General features: G+C 37.4%; 1 protein-coding gene and 1 long non-coding RNA gene across 19 annotated transcripts in view; one reads left to right on the top strand and one right to left on the bottom strand.

Annotated features, from left to right (window-relative positions):
- Positions 1 to 27,892, bottom strand: part of LOC113435977 (uncharacterized) — an 84,183-nt gene that overhangs the window by 37,662 nt on the left and 18,629 nt on the right. For 3 of the 18 annotated variants that reach the window (XM_087930227.1, XM_087930231.1, XM_087930240.1), the window contains exons 12-38: positions 27,036 to 27,074; positions 26,113 to 26,142; positions 25,199 to 25,237; positions 25,008 to 25,025; positions 23,884 to 23,916; positions 22,329 to 22,361; positions 21,019 to 21,057; positions 19,203 to 19,232; positions 18,013 to 18,048; positions 17,402 to 17,449; positions 15,586 to 15,795; positions 14,213 to 14,245; positions 12,244 to 12,282; positions 12,112 to 12,144; positions 9,830 to 9,871; positions 8,848 to 8,889; positions 8,433 to 8,489; positions 8,082 to 8,126; positions 6,320 to 6,355; positions 5,283 to 5,318; positions 4,842 to 4,886; positions 4,402 to 4,446; positions 4,206 to 4,241; positions 3,792 to 3,836; positions 3,081 to 3,125; positions 1,050 to 1,094; positions 899 to 940 (exon numbers count right to left, since the gene is read on the bottom strand). In XM_087930227.1, the coding sequence (XP_087786353.1) occupies positions 899 to 940; positions 1,050 to 1,094; positions 3,081 to 3,125; positions 3,792 to 3,836; positions 4,206 to 4,241; positions 4,402 to 4,446; positions 4,842 to 4,886; positions 5,283 to 5,318; positions 6,320 to 6,355; positions 8,082 to 8,126; positions 8,433 to 8,489; positions 8,848 to 8,889; positions 9,830 to 9,871; positions 12,112 to 12,144; positions 12,244 to 12,282; positions 14,213 to 14,245; positions 15,586 to 15,795; positions 17,402 to 17,449; positions 18,013 to 18,048; positions 19,203 to 19,232; positions 21,019 to 21,057; positions 22,329 to 22,361; positions 23,884 to 23,916; positions 25,008 to 25,025; positions 25,199 to 25,237; positions 26,113 to 26,142; positions 27,036 to 27,074 (1,221 nt within the window). The remainder of the gene's footprint in view (positions 1 to 898; positions 941 to 1,049; positions 1,095 to 3,080; positions 3,126 to 3,791; positions 3,837 to 4,205; positions 4,242 to 4,401; positions 4,447 to 4,841; positions 4,887 to 5,282; positions 5,319 to 6,319; positions 6,356 to 8,081; positions 8,127 to 8,432; positions 8,490 to 8,847; positions 8,890 to 9,829; positions 9,872 to 12,111; positions 12,145 to 12,243; positions 12,283 to 14,212; positions 14,246 to 15,585; positions 15,796 to 17,401; positions 17,450 to 18,012; positions 18,049 to 19,202; positions 19,233 to 21,018; positions 21,058 to 22,328; positions 22,362 to 23,883; positions 23,917 to 25,007; positions 25,026 to 25,198; positions 25,238 to 26,112; positions 26,143 to 27,035; positions 27,075 to 27,892) is intronic. The other 15 variants (XM_087930229.1, XM_087930228.1, XM_087930230.1 and 12 more) reach the window with 15 other exon arrangements.
- On the top strand, positions 285 to 27,892 carry LOC148126188 (uncharacterized). Its single transcript, XR_015742933.1, has 3 exons — positions 285 to 515; positions 12,722 to 12,817; positions 24,689 to 27,892. It is a non-coding gene; the product is annotated as an uncharacterized LOC148126188 (long non-coding RNA).

The raw sequence follows: 27,892 nt of genomic DNA, 5'->3' as shown, positions 1-27,892 counted from the left end.
CATTCCTCAGTGGTTTCCCACAGCAGTTACATACCAGACCTGATGCTACTTAGTAGTAGACACGAATCAATTAGAATAGAAGATGTTAATTGAAAATATAAGTAGCCACCAGAACTGGGATAAGCAAATAAATGTGTCTGATTCTTGTCAGAAATAGTGTCTTTTTCTCTTAAGGGTTGACAAAGAGATCTTTATATCTGAAAGCAAAAGGAGGTGGTATTCAGCATGTTCTGACCAGTTCTAGAGAACTGGTAGCGGAAATTTTGAGTAGTTCAGAGCAGTAATAGTATTCAAATAAAGTTGCTACCGGTTTGGTGGGCGTGGCTTGGTGGGTGCGCTGTGCACATGTGCACACTTTGGGTGCACGCGCATGCCAAACGTGCACTTTGCGCAGGTGCAGAGGCATTCTAACTCACCTCCTGCAAGCCTGCACGATGCCGGTCGCTGCAGCAGCTGCCACGCAGTGCTATTCTGCACCGCGCAAAGCAGCTGCACTCCGAATTCTGGCCATAAAAGTGAGTATGGGAGGCCAGGCAGGTGGGTGGGCCAAACACAGAGCAGCGGAGAGAACCGGTTCCGTCTCCACTCCTTATTGCCGCTATCGGCTCTCCAGAACTGGGCAGAACCAGTATAATGCCACCACTGGTTCAGAGAACCTATGGTAACCTTCCCCCAGGAGTGAAGAGGGAATGTAGATTTTACAGTATACTTCCTCTGGAGTAGGGTGGGAATGGAGATTTAATCCTTCCTCTACCATGCCCACCAAGCCACGCCCACAGAACCGGTAGTAAAAAAAATTTGAATCCCACCACTGAGATTAAAGTAAAAACAAAACAAAACACCCCTCACATTCACAAAGCAAAGTGAATCAGAACTTATAGTGATGAGAAGCACGTACCCTCTTTCCCCGAATCTTATTGATCAATGTCTTAAGTATATTCTGTGGAAGAGAAAACACAAGTCATAAACCAAGTTAGTTTGATGGAGGAATCCTTCCTACTTTTATCTGATTTAAAGAAAATCTCCATTTGGTTAGTCAGTGTACTTACTGGAGCTGATGCAGCCCTTTTGCGTCTACAGTTTCTTGGGTTCTTCTGTTAAAGTAAAAATATTATAACAATGAAATGAAATGAAATGAAAACAACCGGTCTTTGGTGTCCTAAATTATGCCCGTGCAAAGTCAGTCAGATCTATCCGCAGTTTGATTGTCAAAACATCCGAACTAACTTTTCCCACTTGGCCAATTTTATCTGAAAGGTTACAGAAAAATGAGGGTAAAAGGTACTTTTAAACAATGCTCATTCTATCAGAATAGGCACAGCTCTAGCATGGTGAAGTCACCATATCTTGTATTACAGTTCCTGGAATTTCAAAAAGCACAGCCACTAGATGGCAGCAAAGAGGTACAGGAAGCACTAAATTGTATACAATGTAGTGTGCAGCTCTAATTTGAAAGGTTTATAATTAATCCCATATAAAAAACTTGCTACTCATTCATCAGAAAAAGCTGAACAGTAGTGCCATTCATAAGTTAAGAAAAGCATGGGAGCAAAATAAGTGTAAAAGCTGTTGCAGGAAAAATCCAAGACAGCCAATGTCTTCTTTTCAAGTTCAAAAAAAAATCTTCTTCAAAGAAAATTTAAAATTCAAAGAAAGGACACTAATTAAAAACAACAACCAAGGGAAAGTTAAATATTTTGCTCCATTGTACTGTAATTGTTTCCTTTTCTTCAGAAAGGATTTTCTCCAAATGCATAGAAATGAAAACAAAGTCATAACGAAACATAGAAATCTTTTTTTTTCCCCTTGCAGGCCTTTCTTATGTTAGCAGAGTTGTGATCTGTTGGAGGAATAAATAAAAACTTTGGAGATAAAGTCTAAGAAACAAAGGACTGCTTTACAACCAAAGTAATATTAGGTGTAACTTCTGTCATTAGAATTATTCTGGGTTTATATAAAACATAAAGTGGAAGAAAAAAGTATTATGTATGATTAGTAGAGACTGTTAAGAGATTTGAAATATCATCATAATCAACAGTCATGACAACTAAGGTAATAAAAGTGATCTAAATATATATTCATATTAATAGTTCTAATTGAGGAATATTGCCTTCAAAGAGTCTAGAAACGGCATGAGCAAAAGAGAAATCTTTAATTTAACCAAGCACTACTTTTGAAACTGCTTTAAATAGGAAAAAAAAATGCTCAGACTGATATAGAAGTGATATAGCATGAATAGGTTGTACTGACACTTTTAAATGGCATTTGGTGTTATTAAAATGTGTGAGAAAGAAAGCAGAAAACAGTTTTTTTTTAATATCAACTATAATTTTACCGACCCATATTGTAAATTTGAAAAATGCAAAGATTTCTGAAAAAGAACTTTCTTAAATCTTAAAGAGCCCTGCTTTTTATCTACAGATAAAAAATTTTTACCTACAGAAAAAAGACAATACATTATTCATATTTTGAATGATACTTTTGATGGAGCATATTCATCCCTTAGTTACCGCACAATTTAAGGTTCAGACAAGCGAAGTTAAACTGCAATTAAAGTAGAAGAGAAGTTCCTAATCTCATCAAGGGTGTGTGCCAGGGGAAGAAAACAGCAAGGCTTTATTCATTCTCAATATTGTGTTTTTTTCACAGGATAGGCAATTTCATTATGGCCAGTTTTGGAAATTACAGATTAATAACATCTTGATACTTATTTTTTTTCATTTTACGATCCTGTAATCCCTTTTATTGGGATGGAATCTAGGTGATTGAATAGAGCTCAGCGTTTACTGGCCAGATACCCTTCCTGAATCCTACGAAGAGTTCACAGCTGATATTTTCTCCTTGCCTCTTAATAGAGAAACATCTGTCACTGCCTAGGATTGAACTCTCAGCCTCCTGAGTGTGGGAGGCGAGTGTCTTCACTTCTAGGCCATTGTGTCGCTCATTGTGATACTTGAACATAATAAGCATTTCTAAGGGATATGGTTGAATGGGGTTACAACTTTATGTCATTTGAGAAATAAGTGAAAGGTTACTATTTCAAAATAAAATATTACTTATTTTATATGAACTATACTTACTTCACCACAACCCTTAATATTGGAGCCTCCACTAGTTTGTGAACCCTGCCAAGGAAATAAGAAATGGATCCAATTATTTCTTATCATGAGAGAGCCACTTAAATATCATAGCCTGAGGAGCATGGAATTAAAAAATTATGCAAGTGTGTCTTATCCAAGAAGGTCACCCATGTTGACAAGAATAATAGAAAACAGTTACTCTGGGACTGTTTTAGAAAAGTGTTTAAGTTGTCCAGGCAGATGATAGATCGGTGGTGTCAAACTGGCAGCTCTTGGGCTGGATACAACATGTGCAGGCCAGGCCCACCCCAGCTCCACAAATGGGAAAACATTGCAAAATGTCACGTGATGGCAACATGACACTGCAAGTGTGACATCCATGTGATAGATAGATAGATAGATAGATAGATAGATAGATAGATAGATAGATAGACAGACAGATCTTTTTTACATTCAGAGCAGAAATAAACATCAATGTTAAGTTTTAAGAAATAGTTTACATCTGTCCATGAAATATATTATCTATACATTGCTCAATATTTACCTTTCCATATTGAGAGCTGCAGCACTCAGTACAGAAAATGCATATAAAAATAATATATTTGCACAAAGCAACTGAAAGTAAATGGAAATGCTCATCTTTCTTTGTATTATCTATTGCTGTGAGGACATTTTTTTTACATACATCATACAATAACAACAGTTTTTTACCTGTCCATATTGGCTGCTGCTCCCATAGGATCCGCTCTGCCCAGCCTGAACAAAAGATACATTATAAAACATTTATTTATTTCTTAAATTTATATGACTCCCATCTCACTTTGGGTTTGTTACAATGCAACAAACACACAAATATACAAACATTACAATTAATAAGACTTAGATAAAGCGAGGAACCCTTGCAATATAGAGATAGGATCTTCTCTCTTACTTTTACCAGCCACCTCCAGTGTAAAATGCCCCCCATTAATATAACTGCTCTAAGCTGCTTTTTATATTCCGAAATTACAATAAACAGAAATGCCCATGTTGTTATATTTAGAAGCAGCAATAAACCAAAACGATCATTTTGATCTACTACTATAGCACATTTTCTACATGTGTCATACAATAAAACAGTTTTACCTGTCCATATTGGCTGCTGCTCCCATAGGATCCACTCTGTCAAAAAATATGGGGGGGATAATAAAACAATACATTTAAGCAAGGCTGCTTTTTTATGCTCAGAAGCTGAAATACATAGAAATACACATTTCTTTTTTGTGATTATTTATTACTGTAGCATATTTTCTACACAAATCATATGGTAACACAATTTTACCTGTCCATATTGGCTGCTGCTCCCATAGGATCCGCTCTGTCCAGTCTGTACAGAAAATACATTATAACACATTTATTTATTCGTTTGTTTGTTTATTAAATTTATACAACTCCCATCTCACTCTTTAGAGAGATTTTGGGCAGCTTATAATAAACACACAAATATAAAAACATTAAAATTAACAAGATAAAGATAGGAACCCAGTACATTTGCAGTATAGAAGTGGAATCTTCTCTCTTATTTTACCAGCCATCTCCAGTGTAAAAAAGGCCCCATTAATATAACTTCATAAACCTGCCTTTTATATTCCGAAATTATAATAAACAGAAATGCCCATGTTATTATACTGTATTTTAGAAGCAGCAATAAACCAAAATGCCCATTTTGATCTATTGCTAGAGCACATTTTCTACATATATCGTACAACAAAACAATTTTACCTGTCCATATTGGCTGCTGCTCCCATAGGATCCGCTTTGTCCAGTCTGTATAGCAAATATATTATAAAAACAATTCATATAACTGCAGAAGAGTGCTACCTACATTCAGAAGGTGCAAAATGCTCATTTTTATTTTTATTATAGGCCTTTTTTTACACACATTATATGGTGAGAATTAGTTCGGATTCACAGAAGGGACAGGTGGTATTCCAGGGGAGCAAGAGAGAGCACAGTTGAGGTAGTTTGGTTAGGAGGAAAAAGGTCAAGAGAGCTCCTCCCTAGAGGTGCTCAGTGTCTATCTTTAATGATGCAAGTAGTCTGGCAAGATTCTGTCCATAGATCACGAACAATAAAGGAAACGGCTTAGAGGTTTCTCTGCATATCTTTCTTTGTTTTTTTTTTTTTTTTGGAGCCTGACATTATATGGTAGCATAGTTTTACCTGTCCATAATGGCTGCTGCTCCCATAGGATCCACTCTGTGCAGAAATATAAATTAAGATTTAACATTAATATACATTACTTCAAAATGCTAGGCCTGCAACTTTCTATATGTTATGACAAACAAAGCATTTAAAAATGGACAAACATATACACACACACACACAAATAAATTTTAAATAACCCCCCTTCTTCCTGCTAGGAAGTGTCTTCTGTTTCCCAGGGAGGCAACTTGTGAAGGTAGCCTCTGCCCATATGTATGCCTTTGGCTTTCCTTCTGGAAGGATCTGGTCCCTCACTTTGGAATACTGGCAAATAATCTTCCCCCCTCTAGTCTGGATTGCTGGCATTTCTGCCCAGGCAAGAATGTTAGGGCTGCATCTTGTGTTGATGGTATTCCTGAAACAAGTTTTGAGAGGACGGTCATAGTAATCAAGACCCCTCCTAGGACAGTTATGTGAGGATTGGCAGTGACAAGATTATGATCTATTGAATCTGTGGGGCTGGTACTTATGGCGTTGTCTTCTGCAGCAGTACAGAAATGTGGGCTTCAGCACGTCCTCATTTGTCTGTGGGAATGTATTGACTGTCTCATGTAAGTGTAGTACAAAGACCTAGAATCTGTGATGCCCAGGGGAGGGCATATCCAAACTGTCGAGTGGTGGTCATCACTGTGCAGTTGAAGTCTTTCCACCTTTGATTAGAAAAAGGAGTTGGGCTTCAAACTCTCGTCTTGATTCTTTTTCATAGCTCTAGTGGAAACTCCTGCCCCTTATTACTTGGCCTTGGTTGCTTTCAGGAAGTCTGTGACCGGAACTAAGTTTTCCAAACCACATTTGCATTTTCTACCTAAGGCTTTTCTTCCCTCCCCTCCTGGACTGTTTTTAGGCATTGGATTCAATATCTGGCCTCCATCCACAGCAGTTACATAACCTCCTTCCTTTGACTTGATCTACGTATAGGATTTCTTTGCTCATCTCTGGCTATTGTCACATATTGCCATTATTAGATATCTACTGTATTTAAACGATAGTTTTACCTGTCCATACTGGCTGTTGCTGCCGTATGATCCACTCTGTAAGAAAATGTTTAAAAATTACAATTTTTATTTTATGATACTTTGGAAGAGACATTTCAGATCTCTAACAAACAGTTCTGCTATTAATTAAAGCAAGTCCTTTTTTTCCTTCTTTGCAAGCCCTGAAAGATACTCTGCTTGATTAAAAGTAACCCTAATTTTAATGAATCCCTTGAAGGAGGTGCAAAACACTTCCGAAGCATTTTAGAATCATGTGCAGCCCTAATATCCTTATCTATCAGTACTACTGAGACCTACACTATATTGAATGCATTAGTAATAGCCAGAAGTTTTTAAGCTGTCTGCGTTAGCTGCTAATGCAATATGACCCACTCTTCAAAGAAATTATTGATTTGTTTGCTTGTTAGTTACATACAGTATATTTATAGACTACCTAATTCCCAAGAAAATGAGTGATTTAAACATTATGAAAGAACAAGCTTGATACCCATGCTTCACTACGAAACTATGTGGTTGGGCTTAGTTTTGGGGGAGAAAAATAAGAGGGAAAAAATCTGCCTCTGCCTACCAGCATCCATCTGTATTCATCTGGCTAGCGTCCTATTCATCCTAGCGTCCAAACAGCCCTCCAACTATCAGTGTGTGATAGTTGAGGGCTGTTTGGAAACTGAAACTATTTGTTGTGTGAGCAAGGAGACAGCAAGGAGCCTGGGTGTGGCATATCACAATTATTCTGTATTAAAGCTGGTTGCTGCTATGAAACTAAAACTGAAACTGAAACTCCTCTCCTCTCCTTGTGTTTTGCATTTGGAACAGATTTCTTTCCAGGTGGGGAGGGGGAGTAGAACTCCTTAGCATCAGAGCATGTTAATAATAATATACAAAATACTAATGTTCTGATGGTCATTTCAAAAAATCCTTTCTTAGTGAGCACCTAGAAACCAAGAGGAACATACGTGTCAAATTTCAAGTTTGTAGGCTTTACGGTTCTGGAGATTTTGTGATGATGATAAATAGATTACATTTATATGTATATATTTTCTATTGTGCAGAATAAGTGAGTGGCTGAGAGTGTGGTGATGGTGTGTGTGTGTGTGTATATATATGTAAAGGAGGAACTTGAGAAGATGTGGAAAATAATACGATCCTATGCAGAATCCTCAAACTCCCAATCCCCTGGTACAGGACCCAAGATTAAGGAAGACATAGACCATCTATTCTATAGGGGTGAGAAAGGAATTTATTTTTTTCTGAAATGAAATTATAATCACCCTAAATTAAGGCTGTATTAAACTGTAATATCTTGGGGATACTGACTCTGGAGAAAAAAAGATTTAGGATAGACGGATAGCTATGTTCAGACACATATGAGGAAGACCATTAAAGAATGAATTTCTATAACCCAAGAAATTATGGATCGTTATGGTTATAAGTCACAGGTACCTTGATTTCATTTAACTATGAAGGAATTCCTGACAGTAGGTTCTATAAGACAGTTGTTTTTTAGATTGTTCTAGATTCCAACTCTACAATTCTAGCTTTCTTTTGTGTTATTAAGGCATATAACCTCCAAGGTCTTCTAATCCAACTTCCTGCTCAAACAGGAAATTCTATGTCATTTTGGACAAATGTCTGGTCAATCTCTTCTTAAAAACCACCCACAACTTCTGGAGGCAAGTCATTCTACTGATTAATTGTTCTAATATATACATATATTGTTCTAATATGTTGCATATATTTTTTATATCAAGAGAATATTTACCTGTCCATATTGGCTGCTGCTGCCATAGGACCCACTCTGACCATACTGTGCAGAAAATAATCAAAATTATCCAAGGACAAAGTACAAAGCTGCTATAGCCTCTTTTTGTCTTACTTCTATATTTTACACACACACACACACACACACACACACAGCTACCGGTAATTCTCTCCTAATCTCTTATCATTCTCCTTTACTAAGTAATACAACTGATGAAAAAGTATTCACTCCTTACGTATATCAGCAAGATCCATACAAAGTTCTAACATTGTTCAGAATATCAAACAGTGCATACATTTTTTCCTCAGAAATGTACAATTATATAATATCTACACCAAACAATATTTTTACCTGTCCATATTGGTTGCTGCTGCTGCTGCTGCTGCCATAGGATCCACTTGATACCCCCTGTACAGGAAATGTATAAAGTTAATATGTGCAGTTAAATTTTTTTCTTGAATAAATGCATTACTCAAAACAATGACTTCAATACCCACATATGTCACATGTACTCTCTATGTAAAGAGGCCTATCATTGTGTATAGAACCAGTTAACAGTAGAGGGCAATATTGGCTATGATTTGAGGTTCCTCAAAGGAAAATGATTAAAAGCACAATTGCCCTTATCCCACTTATATACCTGTTTTCACACAGAAATTATTTGAACTATCTAGAACATCCCAGCCATGGATAGAATGAATATGATTCCTGTTGGTATCTTTTTCCTATCAAATTGTACAATTACAGGGAGGAAAAACATATTTACCTTTGGACAGTTGCTACTGCTGATTATTTTGCCAATAGTGCTCTGGAAGGGAAAACACATGTTCAAGTATAATAAAAATGTACTCTTTTTTGTTTTGGGGTAATTTTTCATTAGGAACTACAAGTCTTTCCGTTCTGAGACAAACAAGGATTAAACAACCTAGATTAATGGACAGCTATTCCCTCAACAACGTGATGGAAGTAATTTGCCATATTTTTCTGTGATCCTTTTCAGTTTAGTTTTCACTAGTGGTGAAAGTGAACCTGGTAGTTTCCAATTATATATGAGTCAGCTTCATCCTGCTCAGGTTGCATATTTAAGTTTTATCTTTCTTCCTTGTCAAAGTTGAGACTTTTCAATCATTGCAAAATAAACTACACCTTTGTAATCTGATTTAGTGTACATTCAAGATCAACCCTTCCACCTACAACATGCAGTAAAAGCTTTCAATTATTTTTTTATTAGCTATATGAAGGGAAAACATAAGCAATTTATTTTGCATGACTTCATAAAATATTTCCATCATTACTTAAATGTTAACCTATTTGTTAACAACATTAACTAGGAGGTTTCTAGTTTAGCTTCATGTCTTAAGTAATAGCTTCAGAGTTGCTTTTGGTGAGTTGGGCAGCTATACAAATTTGATTAATACATAAATAAAAAGGTTTTAGCATACTGCAGACAATACATTTCCTTAGTGACTTACAGTTTCTAATATTTGATGCACATTATTCTAACATGGCTGAGAATTAGTTTAAAATACCATAACATAATTGAGAATGCACAGAAGGAAAATAACAGAAAGTCTCCTTTGACTGAAGCTATTGTATTTTATTTAAAACAAAAAGTGAATTATCATGCTATTACTTAACATTCCACATAAGCTTCAATGATATTTGCCACATCCAACAGCCATTGGGAAAGATTGTCAGATTAATCTACCATTTAAATCAAGGTAGGTGGTTTAGAAAAAAGGACCTACCCCGTCACAAGGATTTCTGTTCCCTTGAGAATACGAACCACCCTGTAGTAAGGCAAAAAGAAACAAAGGCATATAGCTATTTCTTTTTAAGAGAATATAGTACCTCAATCACTGCTATACAGTATATTGATCACATAGTCAGGGATGTGCTGTTGGGGATTCGCAGGGGTTCAGGAGAGCTCCTAGCTAAGATTCTGTGCAGTTCGGAAAACCCCCAAATCCCACTCCTGGCTGGCCCTGCCCATCCCACCACACCTGCCCCTCCCAGGAGTCCCCACGCACACAATAGTTTTGGATGCAGGTAAGTGCAAGCACATGCAGAAGCTCGGTGAGGGCAAACAACGGGCCCCTCGGAAGTTCGGGGAGACCAGAAATGAGCCTGTTTCCAGCTTCCAGACAGTCTCCAGAGCCCAGGGAGGCCATTTTCGCCTTCCCAGAAGCTCGAGGAAAGCTTCCAGAGCCCAGGGAAGGCAAAAATGCCCCCCGCCCATGGTGCAGAGAGCCAACTAGTCCACACCCACCATGGCCACGTCCACCCAGCAACCAGGCAGAGAACCCATTGCTAAAAATTTTGAAGCCCACCTCTTCACATAGTGCTTCCATTGTGAGTCAACATCCCAGCCTCCATGTGGTATGAACAAGCAAGAGGTGGCTATGAATTGCTAGAAAAATAATGGGCCCCTGTGCTCTGTAGGTGAAGTGGCACCCATCCCCTCTTGGTGCCCTCACCCATCTTACATTTTAAAAAAAATGCAACTGAAGACAAAACTCATTTTGTTGTTTCGCCAGTTATCCTGGTTTAAGCCGGATAGTCTGGGTTGTGAAACGTGGGAGAGTATGTCAAAGTGCTCTGTAGGATTAATTGCTCTCATTAAGTAACACTGCTAAGCTGCTCCTAATGCCAAATCATGGAAGTCCACACATATCTCTTGCAGAGCAGTAAATTAATCTCTTGCCAAAGAATTTTGAAATCAGGCTGCGAACCCACGGCATAAGTAGAACTTGCTCCCGATGGAGGTAACAACAAAAAAGAACTGGAAAAAAAGCAGTTCAAGTAGATGATCTTTCACTGCTTCTTAAGCAGTGGAAGAATCCTACTAATAAACTGGTGATTGCTCAAGCTCTGTGGAGTAGAAAGCATTGAAAAATGATTCTCAAGTTTGCATCAACGTTAGGAGAAAAGTCTGTAGCAGGCACTGCTACGGCATTCCCAACCAGCATTCAATAGCTGCCAATCATCAGTGGTAAGTGGATTAAACATCACACCAAATTTAGAATGCCCATTCTAAAAGAATAATGTGTGTTTGTGTGTGTTTACACGTGCATGCAATCTATAACAAGAGGTTATTTTTCTTGTTGAAAAGATGTTCTATACTCTGAGTACAAAATTTGCAGAAACTGCACAGGTACATGAAATTTAATTGTCTGAAAACAAATAACGGTTTGTAAAGGAAAGCTTACTTCATCTGATGCCACTAAGAAAAAGGCTTTGGTTACAAGGCAATTGGTCATGAGAGTATATGCACTAGATTTCCAAGGGGAAAGTGTGGGATGCCCTAATTTGTTCCTAGGCTCATCTAGATTGAAACTGGTGTCTGTGAAGGTCTGGAGGTGCCAAAGCTCTTTAACTTAAGTCAGGTTGTTGGGAAAAAGAAATAAGAAAATAGAATGCTTGTTTGCTTATTTATTTGTTTGCTTTCTATCTATTGACAAGAGCAATAGAAAGTAAACCCACCCTTCCTATAAAGGAACAATATTCATTCATTCAGTGCAAACTGGGCCTTTGTAAAATGGCCCACCTTTTTAAGCAAGAGTGAAACAATTAAAACGATGGGATATTAAAGATAGGTCAACCTGATTATTTCCAAAGATTGTTGTGATAAGCCATCCAAAAAGATGAATAGTTTTTAATATTATATTATGGTTGGTCACACAGTCAGCCAGATGTTTAGACTGGAGTTGGGGTTTTTATCCACCTATTGAGTTTTTTCCCAAGGACCTGAGATTAGCAGATGTGGATGTTTGATGGTGTTAAAGGTAGTGGTGATGTTAAAATCATTGCAGGATGAAAACTGTTCCAAGTAAAGTTGCCTTTTGCAATTGATTGATGGTGTTCAAACAATGCCCCAGATGTTTTGGGATTGACCCGAGGGACACTTATTCTTATCATCATCATCGCTTTCTTTTGCCGCAGTTGTTCTAATTATTATTCAAAAAGTACAGAAAACCAAGCAGCAGCTTTTGCATTTTCTGAAACAAATTAACTGAAAGATTGATTTTACCTGGGAACCATAACCTTGCTGGGATGAACCACTCTGCAAAGAAACAAGATTTTTTATATATATAAATTGTCTATTCAAAAATGCACAAAATTCTTTGTAGAAATAAACCAATACAATATGCTCTGTCCTTACCTGGCTACTTCCAAAACCTTGCTGAGATGATGAACCAGCCTATGGGAAAAATAATGAGTGAAAACATTATAAATATGGATCTTATACGAGTACCAAGGATTATACAATATATCTTTTTAATGAAGATGTGCCTATGGTTTTGGCAGGAGGTCTTAAAACAGAATTAAATTCAGCCAACTTTGGATGGGTTGCTTTTTATTTACACCATAAGAAAAGGATGAGTAATTTTGGATTCTTTGTCCAAAATGTTCAAAATAGCCTAAATGAATTTAATTTCTTCCACTGAACAAGACAGTTATAATATTCAAACAGAGCATGATTGTTATCTAATTTGATGAGTTATCCTGCCAAATAAGTTTTACACTCTTAATTTTAAAGAACTTCTTCATAGTGCAAAAACATGCTTTTCTCATTAAAGTGACCTGCATTAAACAAGTGTCTCTTCCTCTCTCATCATGGCTGCATTTTGACAAGTTAGACTGATTGCTCAGCTGCTAATGACTTCCCAGCTCTCTTTATAAGGATCACCTGCCATATTGTCTGAACATGAAGTTGTGGCTTCTCCCAGTCCAGGGTAAGGCACATTTAAACCAAACAAATATTGTTTCAAATTTGCTGGAATTGTCCTGCAGACAGGATATATTTCCAATAGATGTTTTTATGTAAATAATAAACCAAGATTGCTGTTTTGTCCAGATCTGCCCTATGCAAAAAATGACTATGCAACATTACAACTTAAAATGCTAGCCTGGGGAAAAAACTTTGGGGGATATAGGAACTTTATTCCAAAATTTATATTACATCAATCCTTTATTAGGATTTTGTGATTTTTCTTATGGGCCCAAATGATATCTTTGGTTTTTTTTTCTAGTCTTAGGTTATTTATTGAATATATATCAACAATATAGGTTTAATAATGCTGGGACATTATTACAATGAAAATGCATGCATGTATATGGTTTATATCTACTTCAAAGCATCCGAAGGTTTTAAAACATTTATTGTGGAACAGGTTCAAAGAAAGAATTTTTCTGCTGAAGTTTTTTTTAATTGTGCAATTATTCTTGTTTTATTCATAAAGCTTTACATATCAGATGTTGCTGTTTTCTGCTGGAATTTTCTGATGTTTTCCTATTTAGTTTCTCCTTTTTCTTACATTTCTACATTTCTATTTAGTAGGAACAGTACACCTTTTGACTATATTAAAAGCCAATGATTTAAAAACAACTGAAATGTTTTAAACTTAAGAAACCTTTTACAAGTTCTCTAATCCATTTAACTGTCCATGACACTACATAGGAAAGAGCAATTTAAGGAGAAAATCTTGTCAAATAATAAATAAGTTTTGAAGAAAGTAAAGACAAATAAGAGAGCACAGTGGCAATCTCCAGCCAGAGCTCTTTTCTTTTTACTTAATATATTATGTAGTATAATTTCACATAATAAAAAAAATCAAATCAACACAGTTCTCCAATGTTAGAACACAGAATTTTACACAAGCCTGTAATGTGGCCAATGCAAATTTGTTTAAGTTCAAAGGAAAATAGTGTGCCCTTATTTTGTGTTTAGCATTTTTCTTTGCCAAAAAAAAAAAAAAAAGAATGACACAGCCTTGTTAATTAGTTAAAAGATTGGGAAGATTTTGTCTAAAGCAATTTCTCAAGCACACATTAGCAATGCCACCTCCTGTTCAGTAATGGACTGGCATTGCTTTTTGGATGTTTAAGCACTAGATGTCACAATGATAATTATAGAGAAGAAAATCCAGAAGTTCAAAAATAAACAGCTGTTAAATCCATGTTTAGCTTGTCACTGGTTTCTCAAGGCAAAAGAATTTGGCAATTAAGGAAATTAAAAGCACATCTTCGGTGACTTTGGTCAAGAATGGGCAATAGGTACCTTTCTGACATCAAAATATAACAAGTATTTGAAGGACCACCATTTCCCCTCAATGGTAAATAAATCTTACCGGTTTACAAGGATTCCTGCCAGGGGTATTTCCCTGTGGGGGAAAAATTAAATAAACAGCTCATGAATTGATGGTATCAAATAAATCATTAAAATATTGGTATTTCCACATTACAGCTTAAGTTGAGAAAAAAATGCCTCAACTGAAGAAAAGATGTTGCAATCATAATTAGAAATAGGAGTTCTTCACAGCCAACAGATGGATTCATGACTCAAAATTGATTATACAAGTTTCTGTTACAATGAATACAAACAGGCATTCATCAGATTATGGAAATAAAGAGCTGGCTCATATATAACTCTAAAGAATAGTTTAATGTAATGAAAACAAGTCACAGCAAGTTTTCATATTCTCTTTACTTCTAATGTGGCTGGGGAAAAAAGAAGAAAACCTTGATTCTCTTTTTTAATTATGAGCCACGGAGGCACAGTGGTTAGAGTACAGTACTGCAGGCTACTTCTGCTGACTGCCAGCTGACTGCAATTTGGCAGTTCGAATCCCACCAGGCTCAAGGTTGACTCAGCCTTCCATCCTTCCGAGGTTGGTAAAATGAGGACCCAAATTGTTGGGAGCAATATGCTGACTCTACATAAACCACTTACAGAGGGCTGTAAAGCACTGTGAAATGATATATGTCTAAGTGCTATTGCTATTAATTAATTGTTGCTTGTGATATCATTCAAATCGAACAGTCCTGTTAGCTAATTATACATTAAAACAAGCTGTTTTTTATTAGTCAAACATAATTCAAATAAAACATGTATAATTTTGCTGATCTCCTTGCAGCCATGTTGGATAAGTAGGACAAGAGAGTAGATTTACTCTCTTTTCCATCTTATATAACCATGGCTTAAGATTATATGCAAGCTTTCTCAATGTCAAGTTGAACTCTAGCTATTACCTTCAAATTTTGTTTTCCATAATGTAGGATAGAGTGTAAAGTCCTCTCTTCACAAGAAGAACATAAGAAACACTTAAGCAGGTTGTTTTTTGTGAGAAAACACACTAACCTGACCCAAAGGTGGTATTCTAGAATCAGCAGATTCTAACCAGTTCTGGAGAACCGGTGGTGGAAATTTTGAGTATTTTGGAGAACCGGCAAATACCACCTCTGACTGGCCCCACCCCCATCTATTCTCTGCCTCCTGAGTCCCAGCTGAATGGCTGAGTCTTTGTTCCCCTGCACAGAAGAACAGAGCTGGAAAGCAGATTAGTGGTGTGGGGAGGGAATGGGATTTTGCAGTATCCTTTCCCTGGAGTGGGGTGGGAATGGAGATTTTACAATATCCTTCCCCTGCCATGCCCACCAGGCCACACCCACCAAGCCACACCCACAGAACCAGTAGTAAAAATTTTTGAATCCCACCACTGACCTGACCACAGGGATTACTGCCAGTTGATACAATAGATCCACTGCTGCCAAATGTAGATGATGATCCACCAGAGGGTCTCCCGCCATCAACTATAATCGAGGTTCCACTACTGCCAACTGAAGAAGGTCTACCTTCACTAACTATAACTGAAGTTCCACTGCCACTTACTGAAGTAGAAGGTCTACCACCACCAACTATAATCGTTTCACCCTGATGAAAAAAAATAGCACAACTAAAGACATTGTTTTTGTATGAAATGGAACATATTTCTTAAAATAACCCCACATCTACAAATTCTGATGTGAAGAAAACATTGTCATAGAATATACAAAGACAAAGGAGGAGAAAATTAGTTTTCAATTGCTAAAAGTAAAAAATAATACTTTAAGCAAATAGGAAATATAAAATTGTTGAGTTCAAGAAAGACTTCATATGTAGATGTTTTGGAGATAGATGGGTGGTTGGGTGGATGATAGATATAGATGATAGATAGATGATGGGTGGGTGGATAGAGAGAGAGAGAGAGAGAGAGAGAGAGAGAGAGAGAGAGAGAGAGATAGATAGATAGATAATAGATAGATGATAGACAGACAGAAAGACAGACAGAAAGACAGACAGGCATAGATTAGACAGACAGGCAGTAATATAATCCAAAATATAATCTCTTTTGTACAAAATCTGAGTTGAGATGGATACTGCAAGACTCCAGATATCATTATTGTCTGTATTGCAATGGAACCAATACTGGCAAAGAACACAATTTCTGTCAAAAAAAACCCTTCCCAGGATGAATGTTTTCTATAACTTTAGAGATCATTTAGACAACTAACTTCTGCAGGCTTATCTGTAGCTAAATAAGGGATCACAAACAAAATTAGTGCCATATCCATGAAACCTCTTGTGCATCCTGCTGCTGGTTTGCATGTGACAAATTTTCTGAACAAACCAAATTTGCTTAGTTTTGGGAGTGAGTAAAGAATTAAAAATATTATTCTCTGCACTTATTATTCCAAGTGAAAATTTGATAGTATAATTCAAGAATTTTAAATATGTCTTTGAGTGGAATTCTAGCAGCCTTGCCTAAATAAATGGATAGTAATCTCTATTGGAGAAGATTGTTTCTATGAAGAAACAATGCATGGGGCTGTTGTATAAAGAATTCCTTTCCACATTTAGCTTTACCCTCCCAGAAAAGAGAGTGAATTTTTATCGGAAGGAACTATACACAGGTTCCTCCCACCAGACTTCAAATGTTTTAGAGATTTCCAGAAGTGTATGGTGAGGAATAATACTCAAACTGTAGATCACATCATGACCAGTTGTAAGTTGAGGGCATATACTGGTCCAGTATCTGATTTGATCAATATAAACAATGCTGTGCTTCAATGGTTAGATGGCCCCCTAAACCTTGGCATTTGAACATAGATCTTTTTAACGCTTATATTTTATTGTGTTTTACTAATCTAGGTGAAATGTGAATATATTTTGCTACTCTGTGTATGATATATCATATGCCAGGTGTCCCCAACCACCAGTCTATGGACCTCACCAATCCATGGCACACCAGCAACTGGGCCATGCAAGCAAGCAAAGCCCTATCTGTGGGATACAGGCAGCATGCAAAGCCATGCCCCCTTGAGTCCACGGAAAAATATTTCTCCACAGAACCAGTGCCCAAAAGGTTGGGAGTTCCTGCCATATGCTACATAAATAAATCATCTAGATTTCTCACATTGATATGTATCATCAGAAACAGCCCCCCTTCTCAAATCCTAGTGAAGCCAACAGGACTCATGTATGACAAAAGAAAGTTTACCTGAGAGACAGAAGAAGTACCACTCTGAGATGAAGAAGACTGTATAGTCTGTTAAGAAAGCAGAAATGTATTTTGGAATTGTAGATCCAAAGCTTGGAACGTTGATATGAAAATTATTATGGATGTACTGAATATGGATGGGAACAAAAATGATAATTCCTCACTACAATTTTGGGATCCTTCTGTGCGCTGCTTTCTGTTTAACAGCTGGCTCTAAATCAGCATAATGCAGAAGACAGATTTTCCACTGTCAATGTTTTGTGATATGTTAAAAATAAGGGTGAATTTGCTATTTGTCCTTCTGCATTTTTCTCTTTCCATAGAATAGAATAGAATTCTTTATTGGCCAAGTGTGATTGGACACACAAGGAATTTGTCTTGGTCAAATACTCTCAGTGTACATAAAAGAAAAGATACATTCATCAAGAGCCAAGAATCATAAGGTACAACACTTAATGATAGTCACAGGGTACAATAAGCAATCAATCATACCTTTTCATATATGTTTTTTTTTAAAAAAGTGCACAAAAGATACACATTTGATAGTGTGTATCAAATACCAAATGACCCCAAAGGAATAAAAACAGTTTCAGTTTTGAGTATAGATTTACCAATTTACAGGCTTGGCTGTTGTAGGAAGGAGAGGTCTGTTTACAAAAAAGAAAGAAAGAAACAGTTATTTGGAAATGAAGTGATGGAATGATTAGAAGTAAGAGAGTACTTCTAAAACATACATAAAGTATATGTAAAGTTTTCCCTGACCAGTTGTGTCCGATTCTAAAGTTCAGTGCTCATCTCTGTTTCTCGGCCAAGGGAGCCATTGTCTTAAGACATTTCCTTGGTCATGTGGCCAGCATGGCTACATACCAGAAGTGCACAGAGTGCTATTACCTTTGAAACAAAGTGATACCTATTAATCTATTCACATTTGAATGCTACTGGAGAGGGGAGCTGGGGCAGGAACGGGAGCTCACCCTGTTGTGCAGCGCTCGTAACTCGAACCTGGGCTGTCCACTTTCCAGCCGACAAGCTCAGTGTCTTTAACCCCTGAGCCACTGTGCCCCCAAAGTATATGTAGGTCTTCATATTTCATATTTTTGTGGAATTCTCTTGGTAGCATTTTATAGCTGCAGAAGTCCAACATTTCTGTTTGGTTACAGAGATGTTCGTTTGACAAGTTAGCTTGGCTTTTAATGAGGAGATCAGTCATCCTTGATTTAGTATCTTTTGGCAGATTTCAGGATGCTACTGTTCAGTAGACCCCATATGCCTTGCTGTGTTACTATCTTCACCACAAGCTATGATTTAGCAAGGAAAAGTAGACAGTTTTGCCTCTAATCATTCTTTCTGGAACAAGGAAAAGCAGCTGCTTGTCTTCCTCATCCGCATATTAATGTTATCCTAGGGAGAATACCTCCTGCTTGCGGATCTAACGAGAGTCTCTAAAGAGTTCTTGTCTCCTTATTCAAAGCTTAGCTGCATGTTGCCATTTGTTGCCACATCAGCCACATCAAAGTCCAGATAAACTATCTGGCTAAGCCTAAAAGCAAGAATTAAGACGGATGGTTGAAAACTTAAGCCTGGCTCAAAGTTTTGGTGAGAGTAGACTTCGACCTGGTTTAGACCAACACTTGCACTGGTTCTCTAGTAATAGTGAGTTAGACTTTTGACTCTAGACCTAGCTGTCCAGTCTAGCAGGGAAGGACAGATTTATCCTCCTCTAATTTGTCAACTTATCCTTCAAAATTAGAAGGATACCTATCAAACTACATTGATTCAGTAATGTTGAAAGAGTGCTTACCTTATCACAAACTTTCATAGGTTGTCCACTCTAGGGAAACATAACAGAAGCCATTTTAAAAACAAGAAGCATTTCACGTACAGGTGGTCCTCAACTCACAACAGTTCATTTAGTGACCGTTCAAAGTTACAATGCCACTGAAAAAGTGACTTATGACTGTTTTTCACACTTATGACTGTTGCAGCATCCCCAAGGCCGCATGATCAGAATGCAGATGCTTGGCAACTGGCTCATATTTATGACATGTGCAGCGTCCTGGGGTCATGTGTTCTGCTTTTGCGACCTTCTGACTAGCAAAATCAATGGAAAAGCTAGGTTCATTTAATAACCATGTTACTAACTAACAAATGCAATGGTTCACTTAACAGGAAGTGGCAAGAAAATTCATAAAATGAGGCAAAACTCAGTTTACAAATGTCTCACTTAGCAACATAAATTTTGGGCTCAATTGTGGTCGTAACTCGAGGACTACCTGTGGTTATGTTACAAATAATACATTAGAAGAATATGTTGGAAGAACATCCGATACAGTATATAATTATGATTGCTTTTCCTGTTAAACAAACCTAATCTCTTGAACGTAAACATTAATTGGGTCTATTATGTTAAGTGTAATTAAGGCACTGAATAGAGAAGCAAGATCTTTATAGTTTTTCATTTTTTCTTAATATTTTTCTCACAAGTGCAAGGTCAAAAAGAAAAAAGATCAACTGAATGTTGATACATAGGTTGTAATTCATTGACTAGTGAGCCTGTTGCTTGAATCTGATGTTGTGGGCTGAGAGAGAACGACTGATCCAAGCCACCCAGCCGGCTTTCATGCCCAAGGTGGGACTAGAATTAGATCTCACAGTTTCCTGGTTTCTAGCCTGGTGCCTTAACCACTGGACCAAACTGGCTCTCTAATCAGATCTTGATAGTGAAATTTAAAAAATCAACCCAATCCAGGTAATACAGAGAGGGAACTAAAAATATTTTCTGAGGAAAATGAATGGGTATCAAGAAGAGTAATGCTTAATTTTAGATATTAAAATGTGGGCTAAATGCAGAACTAAAGGAACTACATATGCTCCAGGTCAGCTGTCCTAACCTGGCATGAGCCTGATGTATTACGATTTCAACCAATAAAATTTCCAGTGATCAGCTTGGCCAAGAATTCTAGCTATGGTAATTTCTCTTCTGTTTAAGAAAATTAAACACTTAACAGAATCTAATTTTCATTTCTTATCTGTGTTTAACATCCGGGAACTGGCATCTAAATTAGATCTGCATATGGAGGAAGCCAGGATTAAATTCTTAGGATTTTCCAGCAATTATTTTAGGATGGCCTGTTGTCTTACTCTCAAAATTTTCAATTAAAATGCCTTCCAGGTCAATATAACTGCAGCTACTCTTCTTTAAAATAGTCAACACAGCTTTACACACTAGGCAGATTCAAATCTGGATTAACACTCGTGAATGTGAAAGGCCTATCATAAAGTAATTTCAAAGATTGCCCATTATTTGCTCAGCATCAGGTTTAGGATACCGAGCATTGTGACTGAATTAATGCATTGCTCTAAACTATGATTTGTTTTAATTATTTATTAAACAAGGCCTGCTGGTCTGAACCGCATATTTTGGAAGCAGAAGCCAGGCAACATTATGATTTAGAATGTGAATGTACTTAATGTATAACATCTGTGGGGAAAAAGCAGCTCATGATTTATTTTTGAAAATAGGATTTGCAGTTTAGTGATCCAAGGCACATTAGCAGTGGACATAATTTTTATGATTTTATTAACTGAAGGCTTGAATGCAAATAAATAATGGTTACCTGAATTGTAATACGGATGTCACTTTGAGGATTTGAACCCTGTAGAAGAAAGCGATAATTTTACATAACATTAGTTGTAGAACTGCACCTATTTTATAGAGTTTAATCAATTTTTCCTAGCCTTCAATTTCTGTAACTACCAGTTAGTATACCTAAGGGTAATAGGATTCTGGGGCACTGACAAACCTCTGAATTCTTTACTCTTTATCCACAAAATTTGTCATTGCTAAAGGTGAACAAATAAGTACATTTTCCTAAATGCAGATATTAATTTTAGAACAATGTTTCCCATTCTCACACATCCAGAAGATGAGCAGTAATTTTTAACTCTAACATGCCCAAATCAATCAAACACATCTACTAAATAGAGTGTTAGATATCACTAAAAAAGGGTTAAATTTCATAAAAACTTCAAAAAGTGATTTAGAACTGGAGTTTTTAGCTCATGCAGAACATATTAAACAACAGCCTCAAAGAAAATCATTCTGGATAAAGCTCAGAGAAAACTTACATGGCATAAACAATTCACACAGTAACCATTTCTCCACTCAAAAAGGAAGAACAATTTCCTTTATCGGATGAAAATACCATTTATGTTGTCATATGCTGAAATAATCTGTGAGGCAAAAACTATTCATTGCGTACTATTTTAGGATGATGCATCAAAGAGGCTTTATTTTCAGTCATTTAACCATAAATAATTAATTACAGATACAAAAAATGAAAACAGCCTTCCTTTTATCTGAGGTCTTGTGAATGAGATGAGTGGGAGTGGCAAAGCCTAATTAGGTTTCTCAGCAGATGGCACTATTTCTAGGAGAATGAAACAATTCCCTCTTTTTTTCTGTTGTCTCCCACACCCCTTCAAAATCTCTTCCTATAAGATCTCCCAGGCTCTGTTGCAGATTCTGAACAGTTAACAGGAAGTCACAAGGATGAGGGTGAAGAAGACAAGTCCCCACACTCAGATTTCATTCAAAATTATGTACTAGTACATTGTTTCCATACTGAAATTCCTAATTTAATGTACAGTGCTTCCTCTCCTTCAAAAACATACAAAACAAAAAACACGGAACTGCTGCCAATGGAAATTTGCATGATTATCAGCTGGCTACATCCGCAAGTAAGGTTGTAGTCCAGATAGATTACTCCATGCTCCTATAGTAGCATCATCTCCACTCAATGTAGTAATTTGCCATGAGATTAAAGAATGGAATTTAGCTATCCATTTTTTAATCTGTAATTCATGATTAATGTATGGTTAAATAACTGAAAAATTTGAAAGGAATAAATGAGACAAGAAATAATACCTGGCTCTGGATCTTTTCACCGTATTTAGTGCTCTGCAAAAGGATGGATATAAACATTAATTATGGTATTTTCTTGCAGATTAATCCCTGTGTTGTGGAAATATATACTATATGCATTTTAGATTAGAATTTTACCCTAATTATTTTGAGTCTACAATAATTTCTCTTGTACAAATGAGTACTCTTTTCATCCTGGGAGAGAGATAAATAGATGATAGGTAGGTAGTAGGTAGGTAGTTAGATGTGTGTGTGTGTGTATTTGTGTGTGTGTCTGTGTCTGTATATATGTGTATATGCATGTACATGTACATACCTGTGTTTCTCATATAATAAGGACGGGTCTTTTTTTTTTGAGTCCCCCAAAAATGGCTAGCTCGTCTTTTCGGGGGTGACTTAATTCCCCCCCCCTTGCATCTTCGGGCAGGCGGGCGGCGACAGCTTGGATGTTGACCTCGGCATTGGTGGGGCACTTCGTATCGGGGTCAACGCAAGCAGCATCATATCCGGGTGTGCAACAAAAGTACTTCCTAATGGCAAGCCCCCCCACCATTCCCCCCCATTTCACATGTTTTAATATAGGCCTTAATTTGGGGGGAGGGGCTTAACTTCATTTCATGCCTATAAAACATGTTGGGACTTCCTATTGGGGGAGACCGTATTGTTGGAGAAACAGGGTATACATACACAGACACACACATATACATACAAAACATTTCCATAGCTGTCTGCCTTATGTATCTATAATCTCAGATGGTTTACAAACAAGAATAAAAAGTGTTAAACGAATAAAAACTAATAGAAAAGGTTCTGGCAACATCTCCACAAACAACCTAACTGGGCTCCAGTCTTAACATATCCCAGGTCTTCAAGGCTTTTCAAAAGGCTAAGAGAAGAGAGGCCTCCCAGCTCTCAAGGGGTTGCATGTTCTAAGGATAGGAGTTAATACCATGAAGGTGCCCCTCCCATATTATCTCCACCTTCCTCCTGAATATTTCATTAGTATTTGGTGTCATTAATTTGGTGTAATATGCCAATTTGGTGTACTGGTTAAGGCACCAGGCTAGAAACTGGGAGAGTGTGAGTTCTAGACCCACCTTAGACCTGAAGTACATTGGGTGACTTTGGGTCAATTACTTTTTTCAGCCCTGGGAAGCTGGCAATGGCAAAATCTTGCTAAGAAAACTACAAGGATTTGTCCAGGTGAAGAACCATTTTGGTCTAGTGGTTAAAGCATAACCAGGAGACCAAAAGTTCTAGTTTTAATTCTGCCTTAGGCATGAAAGCTGGCTGGATAACTTTGGGCCGACCATTCTCTCTCAGCCTACAATGTTTGACTCGGGCAACAAGACTGTCAGTCAATTCCTGTTGCAGCCAATGGATCAACATTCTTGCACAAAACACGAGGGGAAAAAAATAAACAAGTGCTCTGAGCAAGTGTTTATTAGCTAATCATTCAAAATATGAAATTTATTCCTCTTTTTCAAATCTGCCAGTGAGCATTCTGCATTAATAACTGACATTATGTTTTAAATAAAGCAAAGGAAAACATATTTACCTGAATATGCTTGTAGTGGGAGTTGGCAAGTTGCTATAAGAATTCAGAAAAAAAAGCATTTGAATTCTCTACATCACTCTAATAAACGTATCTGTGTATATTAGCAGCATGGAAGGTTATCAAAGTGTGGCATGGACCCTTCCCCCTCTTTCTACGTATTTTTACAGAAAAGTTTATTTAGCCAGCTGCAGCAATTTATATATTGCAAATTTGTCCACACATTTGCTTAGAAGAAATTGCTTTTGAATGGATTGCATCATCGTTATTGTTAATTACTCTCATCTTGCTCCTTATTTAGTGTTCTTAGTGTTATTTGTAACCATTAAGATAAAGAAGATGATTCACCATTCCACTAATCTAGCACTTTTGAAGGGAGGGGAGACAACAGCTGCCTAAAAGCAATGTTTTCATAAACAAGGGGACACTTCCAAAGATATTGATGAAATATGTCATCAGACCATCCCTGGGCACTGTGTACTATAGACTGGATAGTGCCTATGAAAATTTGACATACAAGTGCCATAAAAATGTAAATGTATGTAAAGAATGTAGAGGAAAAAAAGTATGTTACCATTTTAGAAGTCCCCAAGCAGGCAGATCATTTGCACAAATAAATTTGCAGGTGCAGAAAATTGAATGCAGGAATTTAAAAAAATTAATTATTATTTCCAGAAGAAACTTTTATGATGCATTCACTTTGCCTTGTTTAATGTATTTTATTGTAAAGGAACGTGTGAGTGTCAGGATGGCATAATTTCCCATTCATAACCTTCACGTCGTCTCCTTTCTTTTTTCTTTACCGCAGAAAAATTGCAGAAGAAAAGATGGAAAGACTATCCAAAATCTTTTAAATGGATTAGAAACAGAGGTGGAATTCAGCAGGTTCTAACCAGTTCTGGAGAACAGATAGCAGACATTTTGAGTAGTTCAGAGAACCAGCAAATACCACCTCTGACTGGAGATTTTACAGTATCCTTCTCCTGCCACGCTCACCAAGCCATGCCACCAAGCTACACCACGCCCACCAAGCCACGGCCACAGAACCAGTAGTAAAAAAATTTGAATCCCACCACTAATTAGAAAGAAATTGACTTGAGCCCAATTGGGGAAACAAGCATTCTTACCGATGAATATGTTTCACGCTGTGAAGAAAGAAAGGATAAAAAAAATAAGTAAAAACAATAGTTACAAGAAAATCCTCTCTATTTGACTAGTCAGCAAAAAGTGCTTCGCATGCTCAATGGGTTGCAATTAGACATTCACTTTGCATTCTTTTACAGTAATAAAATTAAAGAATTAAATAAGTAGGGCTTACTTCAGGTGGGAAAGACTTCGTAGGAGGATATATTATGACCTGTCAAAAATCATCACAGAGAAAAGTTAGATTTTGTTTAATTGAAGGGACCAGAGTCCTTTAGAATTTATTTGGTCTCTATTTGTTGTAAAATTTGAATGAATGGAAAAAAATCATTTGGAAATTGAATTGTAAAAGCTTTTAATTTTTTACACCAGGAAAAAAAACTATGAAATGGGAGAATGATTCAAAACTATTCTTCCCAAATAACTGATATCTGGAAAATAAGAAGGAAAACCGTATAATCATTTCTCTTTTTCTGCCCAATTGAACAAACTATTGTTAAGTATCATTTTACACAGAAATGGTGGCAGGCTGCCTCATGAAAATTCGTGGGTGCCTAATCACTGATTTAAATGAGAAAATAGAATTGTAACTACAGTTATAGCTATGCATATCAGATAGTAGTGTCAATACTGCCTGAACAAATATCAAATGTGCATCTGTATCCACATTAGCTACCTGTTCAGGAACTGAACAGGGCAGGGAAGGCTAATCTGCATCTAGACCATGACAATAAAAATGCACAGAATTCAGTATAATAGATTCAGTTTAGTGGCTTAGGCAAACAGGCTTATAACATAGCCTTTTGCTTGATATCCCAGGTGGTGAGTTCTTCACATATTGTAATTGTGTAGTGTTGCCCCATGGGTGGAAGAGTTACTGCTTTATCATAGGCAACCAAATATCTTAGCCCATCTTTTTATGAGCCTAATGTCAATCTACTTCTAATTTTAGCTTTAAGTAGAGAGGCAGGATAATGACTTAGATTGAAAAGCAGAAGAGAAGTTTGTTGCAAGGAATGGTTGCACTTTTAAAATAAGGTCCTACCTAAGGATATTTTAGAGATTTAGTTGAGGGGGAAAAAAACCTACCTTCCCTTTATCTGAAATAGTTGAAACAGACTGCAAGAAAAACAAAAAGCATGTGTTATAGTTTGTTGATTGTAACATCACCCGAGGGAATAACAGAGCAGTCTATGCTACCCCTTGAACAAAAGTTCCGTACAGAGGGGTTTTCAGGAGCAAGGGACATCACAAAGTCAAGATGTTGGTCAAACTTGTATAGTCAATGCCCCTCCTCTTGATAACTCCCTCCCTGTGAAACCCCTGGTTTCATACAGGAAAGAATGAGAAAGAATCTCAATATAGCCCTGCCTTGATCCTATTTTACAGGGAGGGAATGAGGGAGGGAAACAGAAACTAAGTCAGCATTTCCGTATTCTGTTATTGCAATATAGCCTATATCCAGGGGTGGGCTGCTGGGGGTTCACAGCTAAGATTCTGTGTAGTTCAGAGAACCCCCAAATCCCACTCCTGGCTGGCCTTACCCAACCCGCCCCTCTCCTCCCAGGAGTCCCCACGTGATCCGTTTTGAATGCAGGTAAGGGCAGGGAGTGCACAGAGGCTCAGGGAGGGTAAAAAATGGGCCTCCTGGAAGTTTGGGAAGGCTGGAAATGGGCCCATTTCTGGCTTCCAGAGAGCCTAGGGAATCCAGAGAGGCCGTTTTCATCCTCCCGGAAGTTCAAGGAAAGCCTCTGGAACCGAGGGAGGGCAAAAACACCCCCGGTGCAGGAGGTCATCTAGGTCATGCTCATCGTGGCCATGGTCACCCAGCAACCCTTTGCTAACATTTTTGAAGCCCACCTCTGCCTATATCAATAAGGTAGATTTCTTGTGGTGTCTGTTTCCTGACAAGGGTCTACCCTGAAAGGCTAGCAGTATACCAGTTTAGGTAACTTCCTTCCTCAACTGTCTCCATATTTTAGAAACCTTTAACATAGTAATTGATTTCTTACCTGCCCATAACTGTTGCCGCTACTAGTGTCTATGCCTCCCTGCAAATAAAATAAAACCAATGTAAACAGAACTGGCAGGATTTAAGAGATTTGCATTTATAACAGGGTGTTCTTATTCATTAGTGTTTAATTTAAATCTCCACCTAAGTTAGGATCCTAGAGGTTTTTAGATGTTTCTGGACTACAATTCACACAATACTGATCTTTGGCTATGCTTGGTTATTGGGACCAAAGCGAGTGGAAGTCAATCTACAATCAAGGAGCCCACAGCATTCCAATTTCTAAACCTTGAGGAAGAACTTTGAAAAATCCTTGGGAGAATTTGTTAGAATACCAAATAGAACGATGCTGAAATTGCAGCATCAAGTTTATGGCAGGATACTTCCCATCCAATATTTTTCACTCTTCACGACTGGATCTGGACCTGACTGATCTTATGATGACATTTTGGGGAGGGGCAGTTCGTTCATTTCTGACTGTGCTCTTATTCATTAGAAATTGCAGCATATTTGGATTTTTGTTAAAAAAAAAATCAGTTCCACACACTTGAATGTCCTATTGGCCCATTTCCCAACTCTTATTTTGCTTTCTGGCTTCTGGACCCAGGTTTGCAGTACTTTTCTCAAGTCTGCAGATATTACACGAGAGGAAAGTGGGTGCCCAGAGTTACTAGAAACTTTTGTTTTCTTTTGAGAATGTAGGTGAGGTAATTTCTGTTACTCCAGGACCAGCCTCCAGTTGGAGGGGAGAATGCAGGATAGTGGGTGCTATTGGTCAACCGGAAAAGAGGAGTGAGCATTGATTGGCTCCTGACATTCTCTGTATTATAAGATTTGCAGAAATAAAGATTATTATGG

Source organism: Pseudonaja textilis, chromosome 3, assembly GCF_049901715.1.
Source record: "Pseudonaja textilis isolate UNSWEBS1 chromosome 3, rPseTex1.2, whole genome shotgun sequence".
In the NCBI taxonomy this organism is placed as follows: domain Eukaryota; kingdom Metazoa; phylum Chordata; class Lepidosauria; order Squamata; family Elapidae; genus Pseudonaja; species Pseudonaja textilis.
The sequence above is the reverse complement of the archived record's forward strand: the minus strand, read 5'-3'. Positions and strand labels throughout refer to the sequence as shown.